Below are 18,421 nucleotides of genomic sequence, written 5' to 3' on the forward strand. Positions count from 1 at the left end.
ACTTAATCAACACTGACCAGCAAATGTGCCTGACCTCACGCTGTGTCGCTGAAGTAAGTTGCTACTCAAAATTTTTTTCCAAGGTTGGCAGGTCTGTTATCGAAATACATTAATGATTTTAATAAATGTATAATTTACATTTATTGGGCTTATTTAAGTTTAATTATTTAAGTTGTGTTATATTTGGTAACATAATTAAACATAACTCGAATACCAAAATAATAATAAATAAATATTTTTGGTTGATTTTGGTTGATTTATTCATGCAGTCACCAGCGTATGGTGGTGTGAACAGGCGGAGGATCGATTTCAGCTAGTAATGACATGTCTCGAGACTAAGAACCAGTAAGAGCTGCGACTGCATTACAGAATGACACCAAAACTGATTCAGTTTAACACATTTATTATTAAGTCACACATTAATTACTGATACAAACAAAAAACAGAAAACAAACAATGCTGATTTTATCTCTGGGTTCAGGAAAGTTAACCTGGAGAACATACACACATAGATTTAATGATGTAGTGCAATAATACACAATAATCCTTATCCAGTGTAGCATAATATCCATGTTATACCCAAAGGGACGATAGCAAAGAGAAAAAACTTAGTATTGGAAATAACTCTGTGCTGCAACTGGACATGTCTTGTGTGCATTACTACATCACTCCATCTGAGGGATGTTCTACAATAAAAGCATGTTTAACTTTCATCCATTTAAATTGCACAAAGCAAGCAGGAGGCTTTTTAACAGAGTAAATACAATCATAGCACATACACAAAGTCTAAACAATGTGTTAAACACTAAACACATACATGACACGAAACACTAACACGGACATACAGGATGATGGAGGCTACACAAATCTCCCCTCAGCTGATCACATAATGCCCCATTTGTATTAAAATACATATAAACTCTCATTCTCTCATCCTTTGAACGTGTAGCAAGAACTTCTTATATTTATTCAACATTAGCTCATTAAACAAATGGGAATTTAATCAGTTCTGTCTTTCTGTCTCTGTTATATCTGTCTGTCTGTCTGCCTTTCATTAGAACTTTAGAGCTTTATGTGATAAAAGCGTGTGTTTAATAAGGAGAGACACGGTTTCATGTAAGATGACTGAGACACCGGCACTACTCCAACATGGACACTGATGTGATCACTGCTGTATACAGATGGATTTAAGTCCCACTGATACAGCTGAGTGCTCAGGTCATCTGTCCTCACACCGTCTGTTAAATACAAATTCTGTTTTGCTGATTCTTCTGAGACAAAAATGTATCCAGAGTAACTCCTCCTAGGACTTTCGAGTCACATGCACCAAGATCGGTTATGGCGTAGACCCTGGTCTGAAGTTTGTTGCTGTTCCTTTTCTAAGTGATAAGAGTTCTGGAACTCACAGAACCGGGTCTCAAAATGGTCTTTTTTGCCATAGACACCCATTATAAGGTTTAGAGGTTTATAACTCAGCAAGCGTTCTAGCTATCTAACTCAAACTCAGCTAGCTTCTTTAGGGTGATACTCTAGACATAGGTTTAAATTGGTGGACCGACTGGCCTTTCAGTTTTCCCACAGCCTCCAGTATATGCAAAATCAAAAAAGTTCCACAACATTGACGTGATATATCGAAACACAGCACAATAAGGTGAATTGTGTCACAAGTGTTCGGGTATGAACTCATACTGTGTGTGTTTGTGTATATGTGAGTGTTTGTGTATGTGTGTGTGTGTGTATGTGTGTGTTTTCGGTATTCTTCTTCAAAAGTATTGGCACCCTAGCATATCGGCCTTTGGGAATACTTTACTCCAAGCCAACATTAAATTTTGTCACAATGAACTTTACAAATCTAGTTATTATTATTATTATTATTATTATTATTATTATTATTATTATTAACTACAGTTATATAAATATATCACTCTTACACTTATAGTTTATCTACATTTTTTTACATCTCTTTTTAAGCAAAGCTAATGAATACAACAGGAAGGCAATGAGTGAACATTTAGCTCTCTGCAGCTTGTACATCTGCACAGGATTTTAAATACTAAATTAATTTTAATTATTTTTTTATTTTTTATTCACATTTATGAGGTGTTTAAAAACCACCAGCTTCTGAGAAGTGTCCTAAATCTCTTTCTCCTATCTGTGTTTGTTTTATTTCATTATTAACATCATTATTGTCATCATTATTCACTTCACCTAAATCAAAATTAATTTGCTCCATCGTTGTCTGCCCTTGTGAGGTTTCCGTAAGTTACCTCCTCCTCCTCCTCCTCCTCTTTACTGTTTGACTTTGTCTGATTTTCTTCCTGGACTTCCTTAATGACTGGTCCTGTAGCTCCTCCCTCAGTGTGTTGTTCCGAGCTGTGGCTGATGGTGGCGTAGTCAGTAGTAAGAGCAGAAAGTCCTCTGATTTCACTTCCTGCTCCGTTTGCAAACTCCACAGTGGAGTAATGAAGTGACTCTGATAACATGGTTTTGTTCATATACACTGACTCTTCATCTTCCTCCTGATGATCCACCTGTGGAGATCAAAAGGAATTAATATTCAATAGTTCAAACTTTTATTTAAAGAGACGGATATTTCTTCAGTCAGCTAACCGTGTTGAGTCCTACTGCTTCTCCTCGTCCAGAAGGAGTCGATTTCCTAATAAATGATCGAATAAATAAACATTTAGATTTATAATGTTATATTAAATATATTTAAAAATGTAGACTTACATTTAGTGTTTTGTACATTACTTGTTAATATGCTTAAAATAAATCTTTTTACAGTGAACACACCTTAACCACAGGAATATACCACACAGTACCATCATTACTGAAGCTCCAACAGCAGCACCAATCAGCACAGAGGAAACATCCACAACTGAACACAAAATAATTAAACACAGAGAATGGAATTCAGTGAGAATCAACTCAGAATTAAAAATGTAAATTAAACTGCTAGTAAATTATACAATCTCTGTGCATTTTATTAGCTCATAATATTGTCTGGACATATGTCATATTATACAGTATAATATCGGAAAAAAGAAAGAAAGAAAATGATATATTAAAATGCTTAATACAGTAAATATTACAGTAAATACAGGCTACATTACATAGCTTTTATAATAAAGATTTTTAATAATTAAATGAATAACTTTCTCTGGTAACTTTCTAGCTAACACGTATTAGCCCAGTGACTGAGCGGTTGCTATGGGAACAACAAGGTATCAGAGCGAGTGCATTAATATAAATCTGCACTACAGTCAGAGATGCTGTTAGAGAGAATTAATCAACACCTTCCAACCAATCAGAGTCCAGGATTTAACAGCATTGTGGTGAAAACGTAATGAAAACATTAACAGTGAAATATTAGTGTATTTAAGTTGAGCAACTCCACTGAACTAAAGTGTGTTAATGGGAAAGTAGCTTGTGGTGAAACCTTCAGTTATCTTCTGAATGTTTATCAGAACACAACGTGTTGTAAAGAAGAAGTTACATTTTCCACAGAATAAGCATAAATCTTGGGTCTGATTACATATATATATGCAGAATTATCATTACAATCGTTTATCAAATTATTAAATTAGTTGAATTGAATTATCACCGATATGTGAGGGAGTATGAGTGTGTATCTGTGTGTGCATTTAAGCTTAACCTCATGGCAGAGGCAGTCAGGTTTAAAATCAGTAATGTTAGGGTTAGGGTGTAGGACAAAAGACAGTGCAGGACAAAAGACAGTGCAGGACAAGAGACATTGCAGGACAAAAGACAGTGCACGACAAAAGACATTGCAGGACAAAAGACAGTGCAGGACAAACGACAGTGCACGACAAAAGACATTGCAGGACAAAAGTAAATTGAACCAAATTTAGTCTCTGTTTCATTCTTATACCAAGTTTCATTTATTTAATAATGAGAATCCAGTACTAAGATCTTGACACTGTAATGGAGTAAAACACAACTAAGTGAAACATTACTAACCTCCAGCAGAGCACGGAGCTTTATTAATAAAGGACAAGAAGAGTTGTGATGCAACACCCTGCCTATTGGAGCCAACACACTGCAGAGTGTGTACGTTCTTAACTGATTTTTGGATGGAGATAAAGCTTTTTAAACCCGAGTCACCCACAGGTTCCTCTCTGATCTGTGTGGCCTCAGAGAGCTGAACAGTTTGTCCAGAGAGACTCCACTGCAGTGTAGGAGATGGGTTTCCATGAACCTCACAGGAACACATGATCAAATCCTGAGTGCTGTTACAGCTGGAGGATGGAGAGACCTGAGGAGCATCTGAGAGAGAGAGAGAGAGAGAGAGAGAGAGAGAGAGAGAGAGAGAGAGAGAGAGAGAGAGATTATTATTATATTATAGTAAATAAGAATAAAAAAAATTAAAATGGTAAAACAATAAATAATAATTAATTAAATAGTGGAGGAGGACTCAGTAAAATTCAGATAGCAGAGTCTTAAAAAAAAAAAAAACGACAGCTGAACCATAAGACTTTATATATAATTAGAATTAGGAACCAGTTGGAGTCTACAAACACTCTAATTCCCAATCATTACAATTACAGTATAAATTTCTCCTGAGACATTCACCTTCTTGCTTATCACGTCCTGGTGTTGTAAAGATCTAACAATTCTGTTCAGCTGCTCGTCTGTTCTCCAGTTGCTTCCAGTCACCACTCAAGCACACATGCTCTTCACCACTTTGTCACTTTCATTTCTTAGTTCCATAAACAACCTTGCCTCCTGTTACCTATATCACCTGGAGTTTCTCATGGTTAAATGCAGACCGTTTTATCTACCTAGTTCACTTCCACCATTATAACTGCAGCTTACATTCCCCCGATCCTGATGCTAAGCTTGCTATGAAAGAATATGCGGCCATCAGTAAACAACAGACTGTTCATCCAGAAGCTGCGTTTATTGTTGCAGGTGATTTTAATCACTCAAACTTAAAGGCGGTGCTCCCCAAATTTCACCAGCATGTTTACTGTCACACCAGAGGGAGCAAAACCTTAGACCATGTATACACAAACATGGCTGGGGCTTACGCTGCGACCCCCCTCCCCCACCTGGGACAGTCAGATCACCTGGGACAAATATGCTCCCCTCATCAATCGAGTGAAGCCATCAGTGAGAACCATCAAGGTCTGGCCCGCAGAAGCAGATTTCATACTCCAGGAAAGGTTTCAACACACAGACTGGAGTACATTTGTATCTCAGGCCACCAGCGACACTCACACGGACATTGACTGTTACACCTCCTCTGTACTGGATTATATCAATACCACCTTAGACAGTGTTACTACTCAGTAACAGATCATCACATTCCCAAATCAGAAACCATTGAAAGAGGCCAAGCACTGCTACAAGGGAAAGATAGAGGAGCATTTTTCCAACTCTGACCCTCGACGCATGTAGTGATTACAAATCCCCCCAATCCACTGAACTCTGTGCTCACACACTTGGACAATAAGAACACTTATGCACGTATGCTGGTTGTTGACTTCGGCTCAGCATTTAACACCACAACGTGCAACTGGATCATGGACTTCCTGACCAACAGACCCCAGCAGGTTCAATCGGGCTCTATCTGCTCCAACACCATTACACTCAACACTGGTGTACCACAGGGCTGTGTGCTGAGCCCCTTCCTCTACTCCCTCTTCACCTCCGACTGCAGGCCTGCCTGTGAATGGATCTAACTCCATCATCAAGTTTGCAGATGACACCACAGTGATCGGTCTCATCACCAACAATGATGAGACTGCCTACAGGCAGGAGATCCAGCACCTAGCCACATGGTGCAATGACAATAACTTGCTCCTTAACACCTCCAAAACAAAGGAGCTCATTGTGGACTTCAGGAACGAGTCAGGAGTCACGCATGACAACATCCACATCAATGGGATGGCTGTTGAGCGTGTTTTCAGCTTCAAGTTCCTGGGGATCCACATCTCGGCGGACCTGTCCTGGACTACCAACACCTCCAGCCTGGTCAAGAAGGTTCACTACTGCCTCTTTTTCCTGAGGACACTAAAGAAAAATCAGCTTTCCTCGGATATCCTGGTGAACTTCTACCACTGTGCAATAGAAAGCATCCTGACCAGCTGTGTCACAGTCTGGTATGGGAGCTGCTCTGTTGCAGAGCGCAGGGCATTGCAGAGGATGGTGAAAACTGCCCAGCGCATCACAGGGATTCCACTTCCTGCCAAGGAGGACATCCAGAAGAAACGCTGTCTGTGTTGATCTCTCAGCATTCTTAAGGAATCCTCTCATCCTGCTTAAGGACTCCTCTCATCCATAAATCTTGTACAAACTGTATATCCTGCACTTGCTACTATTGCACTCTGGCTAGACCTAAACTGCATTTCGTTGCCTTGTACGTGTACATGTGTAATGACAATAAAGTTGAATCTAATCTAATCTAATCTAATCTTATCTAATCTAACAAGCCCTCACATGAGAGACTAGTATCTTGTCAGCACTAGACATCAGCAGATGAAGGAGTTCGCTTTGTCATCATTCTTTTTTCTTTTCAAAAAGTTCCTGGTATCAAATCTTTTGGAGTTTCTTGACTGTGTTGGCATTTAAATACTGTGGTCTATAAGGAAAAGTCTTGGAACTCTGATATTTTAACTGACTTTGGAGCTCAATTTGCAATAAAAATTTTAATCTTAAGACACATAAATACTCACACTGAACATCCAGGAACACAGAGGTGTTGTGATCTCCGTGCTGGTTTTGAGCTCTACAGTAATATAAACCACTGTGTGTAGAATCAGTCGTGTTGATGGTGAGATGGTCTCCGGTTCCTATCTGCTCTCCGTTCTCTCTGTACCAGGTGTAGTTCAGCACTGCTGGGTTTGCATCACTGCTACAACTCAGAGACACTGAACTGCCCAAAAGTACTGAATCAGATGGAGACACTGATACTGATGTGTCTCTAGGACCATCTGAAGGAGGAACAGGAAGCTGTGAGATAGAGCTGTGATGGAATATTTAAATATAACCTGATCATTGTGTGTGAACTGTTTCCAATATTTGACCTAATGGTTTTTTTTGTGTTTTTTAAAACATATATGATTTTTTTTAACTTATACTATATGAACTTTCAGAGCTACAGCAGCAGTACAAATATAAATGTTGGTATTAGTTGCAAATTAAGTTATAAAATAATTGTTGATTATTATTTACATTTGCTGCTGTGACCAGACAACGGCACTACATTAAAACAGGAACGTAGCTAATCTTTATTTTGTTAGCATTCGGAAATGTTTCCTATAGTCTCAGATTAGTTACTTAACATAAAGACCAGAACCAGGCCAGAGTTCTACAGCACTGTGGGTAAGACCACAGGATACGGCTGAAAGAAATCTATTTGAGTTTCTTATGATTATTAAATGTGGAGCCCGTGATAATATGAGCCGTGTGACGTAGCATTAACAAAGCAGCATTGTACTCACACTGAACATCCAGGAACACAGAGGTGTTGTGATCTCCGTGCTGGTTTTGAGCTCTACAGTAATATAAACCACTGTGTGTAGAATCAGTCGTGTTGATGGTGAGATGGTCTCCGGTTCCTATCTGCTCTCCGTTCTCTCTGTACCAGGTGTAGTTCAGCACTGCTGGGTTTGCATCACTGCTACAACTCAGAGACACTGAACTGCCCAAAAGTACTGAATCAGATGGAGACACTGATACTGATGTGTCTCTAGGACCATCTGAAGGAGGAAGAACAGGATTTAGGAGACTCCATAAATCATTAAAGGTCTACTGAATGTGACTTGATTAAGATTAAACCCTTACACAGAACATGTAGAGTATAAGAGCTCTGTACTGATTTGTTATGGTTCTGGAGCTGGTAGGTGGCAGTGCAGGTGAAATCGAGCCCATGATGCAGGTGAGTAATGTTGAAGTTCAGCTTTGAGGAGCTGAAGCTGGTGTTGTGGTTCTGCTCCTGTCTTCTCTCCTCAGGCAGGAAGCTCCATCTAAAAGTGGGAGGCTTTAAGAGACATGGAGCAGCTGGAGCAGAGCAAATGAGACTCAGGGAAGTTCCCTCCACCACCTCATTGTGGTCCTCCACCTCCCCCTGATCCTCCTTATACAGTGTTATTGAGGGTCTGATTGGAGATGCTGAGATAAACACACAGTATCACATTAGAGATGAGTTTGAAATGTGTTCCAGTGCATCATTAATGTAATTAAATGATTACACACACTCACACACACACACTCTCTCTCTCACACACACACACAAACACACACACTCACACCCACATTCAGACACACACACTTAAACACAAACCACACACACACACTCTCTCACAGACACACACACACACACACACACACACACACACACACACACACACACACACACACACACACACACACACACACACTGCTGCAGTACTCACCTCGAACTCTTACTGATACTGCTGGTATATAAGTGTATTTTAGACCTCCTGTAGCCTCTAATCTAAAATAATATGTTCCTCTGTCACTCTCACTGATGTTGTAGAAGATGGTGGTGCAGTTCTTCATGAGGAGATCTCCAATAATTTCACCTTCAATCTTGTTCTCTGTAGCTACTTTAGAGTTAAAGACTTTGTTACTGACAGCATTAGTTCCATCTTTTGACCAGATTCCTGTAGGATCTCCCTGGAGGTCTACGTCATATTGTTCTGTAATCTGATAACTGCAGGGTATGAGAACACAGAGTCCTCTCAGAGCTTCTACACTCTCTGGTAGACTGATGGAGAATTTTCTACACAAAACAGCTGCAAACACACAATAACACACACACACACACACACACACACACACACACACACACACACACACACACACACACACAAACAATAACACACAGCATTAAGTCATTACTACAGTAACATATTTACCCATATTTACATGATCTCACAAATTAGATTAGATTCTACACAAACCTTGAAATAGAGAGTAAATGATGATGAGCTTCTTCACTGATTTCATTTCTCTGTTCATGAAAGATTCATCTGGAGAAGAGACAAATATAATGAGAAATAATCTCAGACAGTAAAGTACATATCATGTAATCAAAATAACACAGTTAGTACATGTGTATACTGTATATTACAGTGTGTGTATTACAGTGTGTATATTACAGTGTGTGTATATTAAAGTGTGTGTATATTACAGTATGTGTATACAATGTGTGTGTATTACAGTGTGTATATTACAGTGTGTATATTACAGTGTGCGTATATTACAGTGTGTGTATATTACAGTGTGTATATTACAGTGTGTGTATACAATGTGTGTATATTACAGTGTGTGTATTACAGTGTGTATATATTACAGTGTGTGTATTACAGTGTGTGTATATTACAGTGTGTGTATTACAGTGTGTGTATTACAGTGTGTATATATTACAGTATGTATATTACAGTGTGTGTATATTACAGTGTGTGTATTACAGTGTGTGTATATTACAGTGTGTGTATTACAGTGTGTATATTACAGTATGTGTATATTACAGTGTGTGTACATTACAGTGTGTGTATTATAGTGTGTGTATATTACAGTGTGTATATTACAGTGTGTGTATTACAGTGTGTGTATATTACAGTATGTGTATACAATGTGTGTGTATTACAGTGTGTATATTACAGTGTGTGTATATTACAGTGTGTGTATATTACAGTGTGTATATTACAGTGTGTGTATACAATGTGTGTATATTACAGTGTGTGTATTACAGTGTGTGTATATTACAGTGTGTGTATTACAGTGTGTGTATATTACAGTGTGTGTATTACAGTGTGTATATTACAGTATGTGTATATTACAGTGTGTATATTACAGTGTGTATATTACAGTGTGTGTATATTACAGTGTGTGTATATTACAGTGTGTATATTACAGTGTGTATATTACAGTGTGTGTATATTACAGTGTGTATATTACAGTGTGTATATTACAGTTTGTATATATTCATGGGCGTAAATCCCGGGGGGGGGGGGGGGGGGACATGAAAAAAAGTATTTGAAAAATATTGCACTCTCTATTCTAAAAAAAAATACATGTATATATACCTAAATAATTGTGTAAGTAGAAAAAAACAAAGGCAAAAAATGCATTTAGAAACAGTTGAGCTCCCTCCCCCCCCTTCTCACAGTGGTTTGACCCACTGCCTGCTTTGCCAGTTCATTTTATTCACTGTAAATAAAGAGATTCTCTTTAATGTAGTTGATGCAGATTCATTCATAAATTAGTTGCGGCAAAAATGCTGATTATCGACATAATTTTCCATGAATCTGCTATATTAGTGATTAAAATCTTACTTATCTAGTTAACATTAGCTTGTTTACAATAGCTAGTTACATAATACACTGTAACTAACGCACCAAAGCCATTGTGTTGTTTTATACTGTACATAGAGCAGTTAGTGTAAAGTGATTATTTAATAAGTGATTTTGTTACAAAACATTACTTATTTTTTATGTATTTTTCACAATAACAGTCATGTTTATATTGTATTGTATGTTGATGTCTTAACTGTAAACAACACAAACAATGCAATAAATAGTTTTGAAGAAAAATCTGCTTTATCATTGAACCTGAGAAAAACTTCGAAAATAACCATAATGACACATAATGTCTCCATGTTACAGTAATAATGATAACAACAAAGTTTTTCTCTGTGGGGACGTACAGTGTCTTTATAAGTACAATTTGACTGTATTATTTGTGCCCCCCTTGAAAAATTGCTCATGAGAAATTTTATATTTATTGTCCCCCCCTACTGTTAAATGAAATTTACGCCCATGTGTATATTATATATGTGTATATTACAGTGTTTGTATATTACAATGTGTGTATATTACAGTTTGTGTATATATTACAATGTGTGTCTATATTACAGTGTGTGTATATTACAGTGTGTGTCTATATTACAATGTGTGTATATTACAATGTGTGTATATTACAGTGTGTGTCTATATTACAGTGTGTGTATATTACAGTGTGTGTCTATATTACAGTGTGTGTATATATTACAATGTGTGTATATTACAGTGTGTGTCTATATTACAATGTGTGTATATTACAATGTGTGTATATTACAGTGTGTGTCTATATTACAGTATGTGTATATTACAGTGTGTGTCTATATTACAATGTGTGTATATTACAGTGTGTGTATATATTACAATGTGTGTATATTACAATGTGTGTATATTACAGTGTGTGTGTATTACAGTGTGTGTCTATATTACAATGTGTGTATATTACAGTGTGTGTATATTACAGTGTGTGTCTATATTACAATGTGTGTATATTACAGTGTGTGTCTATATTACAATGTGTGTATATTACAATGTGTGTATAATACAGTGTGTGTCTATATTACAATGTGTGTATATGAATGTACATGAATACATCCTCGTCCTGGTAGATTATGCCACCCGTTACCCCGAGGTGGTCCCAATTCGAAAGGCCACCTTCCTGATTGTTGCCCGGGAGCCAAGTGGGAATCCCCAAATACATCCTCACCGACCAAGGTACACCCTTTGTGTCTAAATTAATGGTGGATCTGTGTCGGCTGTTGCAGGTGAAACATCTCCGGTGTCCGTCTGCAACAGGGGATTGATCTCGCACTGAGCCAGCACCAGGATTTAACCGAGCTCATCGACCAATTCTCCAACATGTTCTCAAACCACCCTGGCCGGACGCACATTGTACAACACGAGATCAAACCCCTCCAAGGACGGTCTTTTAAGACAGCAGCCATATTGGTTCACAGAGACTTGCGGTCATAGAGGAAGTGGCCAAAATGCTTCAGGATGGCATCACTGAGTGATCCGCTAGCCCGGGGTAGAGCCCTATTGTCCTCGTCCCCAAGCCGGGTGGAATGCTCCGTCTGTGCAAAGACTTCAACCAGGTATCAGACTTTGACAGCTACCAAGCTTCCTCGGGTGGAAGACTTTGAGGAGAGAATCAAGATTGCTTGGTTCATTTCCACCCTAGACCTCACAAAGGGTTATTGTCAAGTCCCGGCCTAAGATGGCCTTCAGCACCCCTAGTGGGCACTGTCAGTACCAAGTTCTCCTGTTCTTCGTGCAAGGGGTGCCAGCCACCTTCCAGAGGCTCATAGACATAGTGAGATGCCTCCAACGGCGCTTCACAGCTCCCTACCTGGACGATATGATAATTCATTCCTCCACGTGGAACGATCACCTGTTCCATAGGAGGGATGCCCTGGGAGTGCCATGGATAACTAGATGGTTTCTTTCTCTTCAATATTTTTTGTTCCAGGTCAAACACTGAGCCGGGGCCCAGCACAGGAACATGGGTGGCCTTTCCAATAATTACACCCTTTGGCCCCACCGACTGCTGGGCAGGGTCTCCGAGCAAAGGGGGAGCCTGTGATGGTGGTGCCAACACCACCACACAAAACCAAAAGCAAAGTGTCTGTATATCGTGTGTATATAATGTGTATATAATGTGTATATAATGTGTATATTGTGTGTATATTGTGTATATTGTGTGTATATAATGTGTATATTGTGTGTATATTATGTGTGTATATTGTGTGTGTATATTGTATGTGTATATTGTGTGTGTGTTGCATGTGTATATTGTGTGTGTATAATACAGTGTGTATATTGTGTGTGTATTGTGTGTATATATTGTGTGAATACAGTTTGTATATTGTGTGTATATAGTGTGCATACAGAGTGCATATATTACAGTGTCTGTATAGTACAGTGTGTGTATAGTACAGTGTGTGTGTACAGTGTGTGTATACAGTGTGTGTGTATTATGTGTGTACAGTGTGTGTATACAGTGTGTGTGTGTACAGTTTGTGTAGTTACTATAAACTTCAACACTTGAGACACAGGACTGTTTTAATATACACATGTTGGATATTTACTACTTTGTCATCATTGTCATAGCTGTGTGTCCCACCTCCAGACTACATCACACACACACACACACACACACACACACACACACACACACACACACACACACACACACACACACACACCTGACTGCATCACCACCACACAATACTTTAGAACACTACACACTTGTTCAGTCATATTTCCTGATTCCAGTTTTGATCCTCGATCCTTTCATGTCTTTGTTGTTCTTATCTTACTTTTTATTCATCTGTTTATCATCTTTTCTGCCTTTTGATGTAAGAATAAAAAAGTTTGATCCTTACCTAAATGTGTTCCGAATGTCCAGTTCTCAGAATTAGTGTGAGCACAAAACTGCTGATCTTCCTCTTACACACACTTACACACACTTACACACACTTACACACACACACTTACACACACTTACACACTCCCACAAACACACCCACAATCACACCCACAATCACTTCCTTAGTTTGTCTGTATACTTACAGTTTCTTAGATTTCTGTCATTTGACAGTCTCCTTTATCTAGAGCCAATTTTACAACATTTATAAAACTCAGCTACTATTTATTCTGTTTATTCTGTTTACTTTTTATTTATCTGTTTTATTTGTTTTTCAGAGTTTAATTACATTGTACAGTGAATAAAATTATAAAGATTTAATCATTCTGACTGTGGCAGTGCTGCCCCCTATAGGACAAGGGCTTTAATTAAATTCATTGACATTTACGCTAACACTTTTACAGTTTTTTTCCAATTGCTACCACACAAATTTTCAAACTAGTCTGGTTTTATCAAAATACTTAACACAATTCATAAAACCACACACCCAAACTGCAAAATACCTCATATATCCTGCAAAATGAAGCACTGCAACCGAAACTACACACATAGCATTATCAAAATCAAACTTTTGCATGAAATGGCACACACTTCATTCATATTTCCAGATTTTTGCCTAACCAACTACACACTGTTGGGCATAATGAGAAGCACCCCCATCTTTAGTATGCTTTGCCATAATACTAAAATATGCATCAGATTGTTCACATGCACAGAAATATTAGCACGTATAACACACGTTATTGTAACATTTTTTTTCACTACAGTAAACAAGTCAGTGCAATATATATAATAATATAATTATAATAATAATATATACAAGTCACAGCAGATATATTTACATTTTATATGAACAAAAATATTCTTACAAAAAACAGTAAGCTGAAAAAGAAAATTTCAGAAAAAATATTTTACAGTAAAAAATAGAGGCAAGAAAAATAATTAGGCAGCATCTTTCCGAACAGCCGGGTCTGGCCACAACGCCTCGTCAACATCACAGGCAATATCTTCCCTCGCCAGACATCGAGGGAAGAAGCGCCTTGAGTGCCTTATCCATCCCTGAATTTGCACCCACATCAATCTCATCACATGCCTCTTCCATGGCCTGCACAAGAGGCATGCACACAAAGGTCTGCCGGTCGTATACCTTCCACCGCCATGCCGAAAAGAACTCTTCTATGGGGTTCAGAAATGGTGAGCATGGTGGGAGGTATTGCACGAGAAATGTTGGGTGGTCAGCAAACCAGTTTTGGACTAGGGCTGCACGATGAAAGCTCACGTTGTCCCATACTACAACGTACCGGTTCCTTTGATGGTCTGCATCATTCATACACTCTGGTGGTATGAGAATGTTGTGAAGTCTGTACAGAAATGTGAGAATATGGGCTGTGTTGTATGGTCCAAGGTTGGCATGACGGTGGAGGACACCATGCATACTGGAGATGGCAGCGCACATATGGCCAGGAACATCTATAATGGCTCTGTGGCCTATGACGTTTCGCCCCCTTCTTCTGGTCTTTGCTATGATGAACCGAGCCTCATCTATAAAGATGAACTCATGTGGGATTGCATGAGCATCCATTTCCAGTACTCCCTGAAAACAAAAAACAAAAATCAGTCAATATGGTGTTATCCAGTACACTGGGAAACAATGTTGTGTGTAGTTTACTGCTGTCGATATAGTACTTACATCCACATTTGCTCGTCTGAACTCTTTGTTTCTTTGAGAGTTTCTCTCAAACGGCACCTTATAGAGTTGTTTCATTCTGATTTGGTTTCGCTTGAGAATGCGAGCCAATGTGGACAGACTGACTCGTTGAATGTTGTTGAATAAGGTGTTGTGCTGCGTGTGTGTGTGTGTGTGTGTGTGTGTGTGCGCGCGCGTGTGTGTGTGTGTGTGTGCATTAGTTTGTGTGTGTGTGTGTGTGTGTGTGTGTGTGTGTGTGTGTGTGGCTTTAACATCATTAATTACACCTGGTCTCCGTCACCTGACTAGTAAATAGTGTGTATTTGTACCTTGACCCTCATCACCAGATGTTCCTGCTACAAGTACAGAAACTCATCAGGCTCATTCATGTTAATCTTATGTTGTTGTCAGATGTTCCTCATGTTTGTCTTATTGCTTTTTCCTGTGACTGATCATTTAAACCTCACACTGCTTACCTGAGTTTAAACACCTGTCTCAACAAACACACCATACCTCCTTTAGCACAAACTACAATTCAGCTTCATTTCCTTCAAAACCCATATGATGTATACACACACACACACACACACACACACACACACACACACACACACACAAATGCACACACAAACACACACACTAATTCACACACAGACACACACACTAATGTACACACACGCACACACACACACACACACACACTAATGCACACACACACACACACACACACACAAACACACACACACAAATTCACACACAGGCACACACATTCACACACACTAATGGACACACACACACACACACACACAACAGAAACAGAGTAAACTAAAATAAAACTAAAAAAGACTTATAACAAGATTTCACTCCTTTACAAAAACTTATTAAATGATTTTATTGTGTTCTGAACATTAAAATAAAACATCATAATAACTCATATTTGTATTTATATAAATGATGTTTTTTCATGGGAGTTTGCCCAACCAGTCCACATGTGAGATAGGGTGAGGAGCTCAGTCACTCGGGAGGAGCTCAGAGTAGAGCCGCTGCTCATTGAGAGGGGTCAGCTGAGGTGGCTCGGGCATCTGTTTCGGATGCCTCCTGGACACCTCCCCGGGGAGGTGTTCCGGGCATGTCCAACCGGGAGGAGGCCCCGGGGAAGACCTAAGACACGCTGGAGGGACTATGTCTCTCGGCTGGCCTGGGAACGCCTCGGTATTCCCCCGGAAGAGCTGGAGGAAGTGTCCGGGGAGAGGGAAATCTGGGTGTCCCTGCTTAGACTGCTGCCCCTGCGACCCGGCCCCGGATAAGCGGTAGAAAATGGATGGATGTTTTTTAATATTGCTTCACATTCTCTGTAAAAATAATAAAACAATATACAATACTCACTCACTCACTCATGGACTAACATATGAACACTGGTCAGTTTTTTAAAGTAAGAAATAAGTTTATACAATAAAATAGATCATCATTTGTAGGTAAAAGGAGTTTATGCTTTATTTTTAATATAACAAGCTGCATTTTTATTCTTACAGTTTTTTTCAGCTTACTGAAACCACATTTTCAAAACTCTTCACACAGTCAGCATTACCAGCATGAATGTGTGCAAAACAGTTAATCTCACCTACAAAACTCACTCAGACCAACAAACACTGACAACAATTCTCATTCAGAATAATAAAAAAGAATAAATAAAATACATTCTACACATTACTGTAACATGTGTAGTTGTTCATTACAGTAAATTACAGTGATGGTTCTAGTCTTTTGGCCACAAGTTCTCATCAACATCACCTTCCACCTCCATGCAGAAGTTTAAGAAAGGGGAGTATGGAGGCAGGTATAATACTGACATCCTGGGATGTGACACAAACCACTCTGTAACTGCAGCAGATTGGTGGAATGCCACATTATCCCACACAACAATGAAGGAAGGGGAGTTTGATGCCCTTTGGCTTCTCTCCTCTGCTGGCACAAGTCGAATATGTAGGTCATTTAGAAATGAGTCTCTCTGTATTGTAGGGGCTAATGAGTGGTTTGTGTAACAGCAAACCTTCATTGGACATTGCTTCACACATGGTGATGTTAGCTCCCCTTTGGCCTGGGACCTCCACAGTCGCTCTCTGTCCCACTACATTTCTTCCCCTGTGTTGTGGTTTTGCCAGGTTGAATGCAGCTTCATCCACAAAGATAAAAGTATGTGGAGTTCGTCTGGCTTCCATCTCCATCACCCTCTAAATTGCAGAGAGGTTCACAGTAATTGACATTATGCATGAATGTGTATGTACACGGGGGGGGGGGGGGGGCACAGTGGCTTAGTGGTTAGCACATTCGCCTCACACCTCCAGGGTTGGGGGTTCAATTCCCACCTCCGCCTCTGTGTGTGGAGTTTGCATGTTCTCCCCGTACCTCGGGGGATTCCTCCGAGTACTCCGGTTTCCTCACCCGGTCCAAAGACATGCATGGTAGGTTGATTGGCATCTCTGGAAAATTGTCCGTAGTGTGTGAGTGTGTGAGTGAATGAGAGTGTGTGTGTGTGCCCTGTGATGGGATGGCACTGTGTCCAGGGTGTATCCTGCCTCGATGCCCGATGGCACCTGAGATAGGCACAGGCTCCCCGTGACCCGAGAAGTTCGGATAAGCGGTAGAAAATGAATGAATGAATAAATGAATGAATGAATTTTAAGTAATATTACATAATGTTTGCTATATTCTAGAATTTGGAGAATTTTCCAATTAAATGTTTGAATTAATAAACACACATTTACTCCAGGCTTCAGGATTAGAAAGATTAATCTTTTTAAATGATTATTTTACTATTTTTTAATTAAGAGCATTACAATTTTGTATCCACAAGATGGCAGTAAAGAATTTTGAAACTGAGATTTCTGTTTAGCGAAATATTTTCTCTCACTTGACCTGCTGGGGGCGCTGTTAGGATGCTGCTGTATAATTATTATTATTATTATTATTATTATTATTATTATTATTATTATTATTAAAATTTTGTTATGGTCACAAAATTTTGCACATTATTGTTAAATATTAATAACATAAATGAGAAAATAATAATAGTTTCCAACAGTGCAAATCAGCTATATGCACTTCATATTAGAATTACATATGTGTGTTTTTTACAGGGATTTTATTTATGTAATATTATGGAGGGTGAGTCCACATAAACCATGACAGTAACTGGCTGGGTGTCCAGCTAAACACTTTATACCTGTGTGTATTTCGAGAGAGTTAGGAGAGAGAGAGCAGCTGTGTGTGTGTGTGTGTGGGGGCATTTTTTATGATTATATATATATTATGAGGAGACGTATAGAACATCAACAGGAAAAAAAACACAGAATATTGATTTAGATCTTAAAATATAAAACAACCTGAACATATTGAATGAAAAATGTTTATCTATTTAAGACAGTTCCATATTTTTGGCTCGTAACAAGTTTTAACATATTTAACATACACAGAGGG

General features: G+C 38.9%; 3 protein-coding genes across 6 annotated transcripts in view; 1 reads left to right on the forward strand and 2 right to left on the reverse strand.

Moving 5' to 3' along the window:
* LOC113656948 (scavenger receptor cysteine-rich type 1 protein M130-like) overlaps window positions 1-18,421 on the reverse strand; it is a 158,567-nt gene that overhangs the window by 38,881 nt on the left and 101,265 nt on the right. The gene's annotated exons all lie outside the window — the stretch shown is intronic.
* LOC125139577 (scavenger receptor cysteine-rich type 1 protein M130-like) overlaps window positions 1-18,421 on the forward strand; it is a 257,256-nt gene that overhangs the window by 27,132 nt on the left and 211,703 nt on the right. The gene's annotated exons all lie outside the window — the stretch shown is intronic.
* Window positions 2,115-18,421, reverse strand: part of LOC113650187 (B-cell receptor CD22-like) — a 1,781,460-nt gene continuing 1,765,153 nt past the window's right edge. For 2 of the 4 annotated variants that reach the window (XM_047803950.1, XM_047803949.1), the window contains 6 exons: window positions 7,467-7,724; window positions 6,699-6,956; window positions 3,982-4,287; window positions 2,794-2,878; window positions 2,611-2,656; window positions 2,132-2,531 (listed from right to left, as the gene is read on the reverse strand). In XM_047803950.1, coding sequence (XP_047659906.1) covers window positions 2,220-2,531; window positions 2,611-2,656; window positions 2,794-2,878; window positions 3,982-4,287; window positions 6,699-6,956; window positions 7,467-7,724 — 1,265 coding nt within the window. In that variant the 3' untranslated portion in view covers window positions 2,132-2,219. Of the gene's footprint in view, window positions 2,532-2,610; window positions 2,657-2,793; window positions 2,879-3,981; window positions 4,288-6,698; window positions 6,957-7,466; window positions 7,725-18,421 lie in introns of all 4 variants that reach the window. The other 2 variants (XM_047803951.1, XM_047803952.1) reach the window with 2 other exon arrangements.

The sequence above is a fragment of the Tachysurus fulvidraco genome, chromosome 19 (assembly GCF_022655615.1).
Source record: "Tachysurus fulvidraco isolate hzauxx_2018 chromosome 19, HZAU_PFXX_2.0, whole genome shotgun sequence".
NCBI classification, from domain to species: Eukaryota; Metazoa; Chordata; class Actinopteri; order Siluriformes; family Bagridae; genus Tachysurus; species Tachysurus fulvidraco.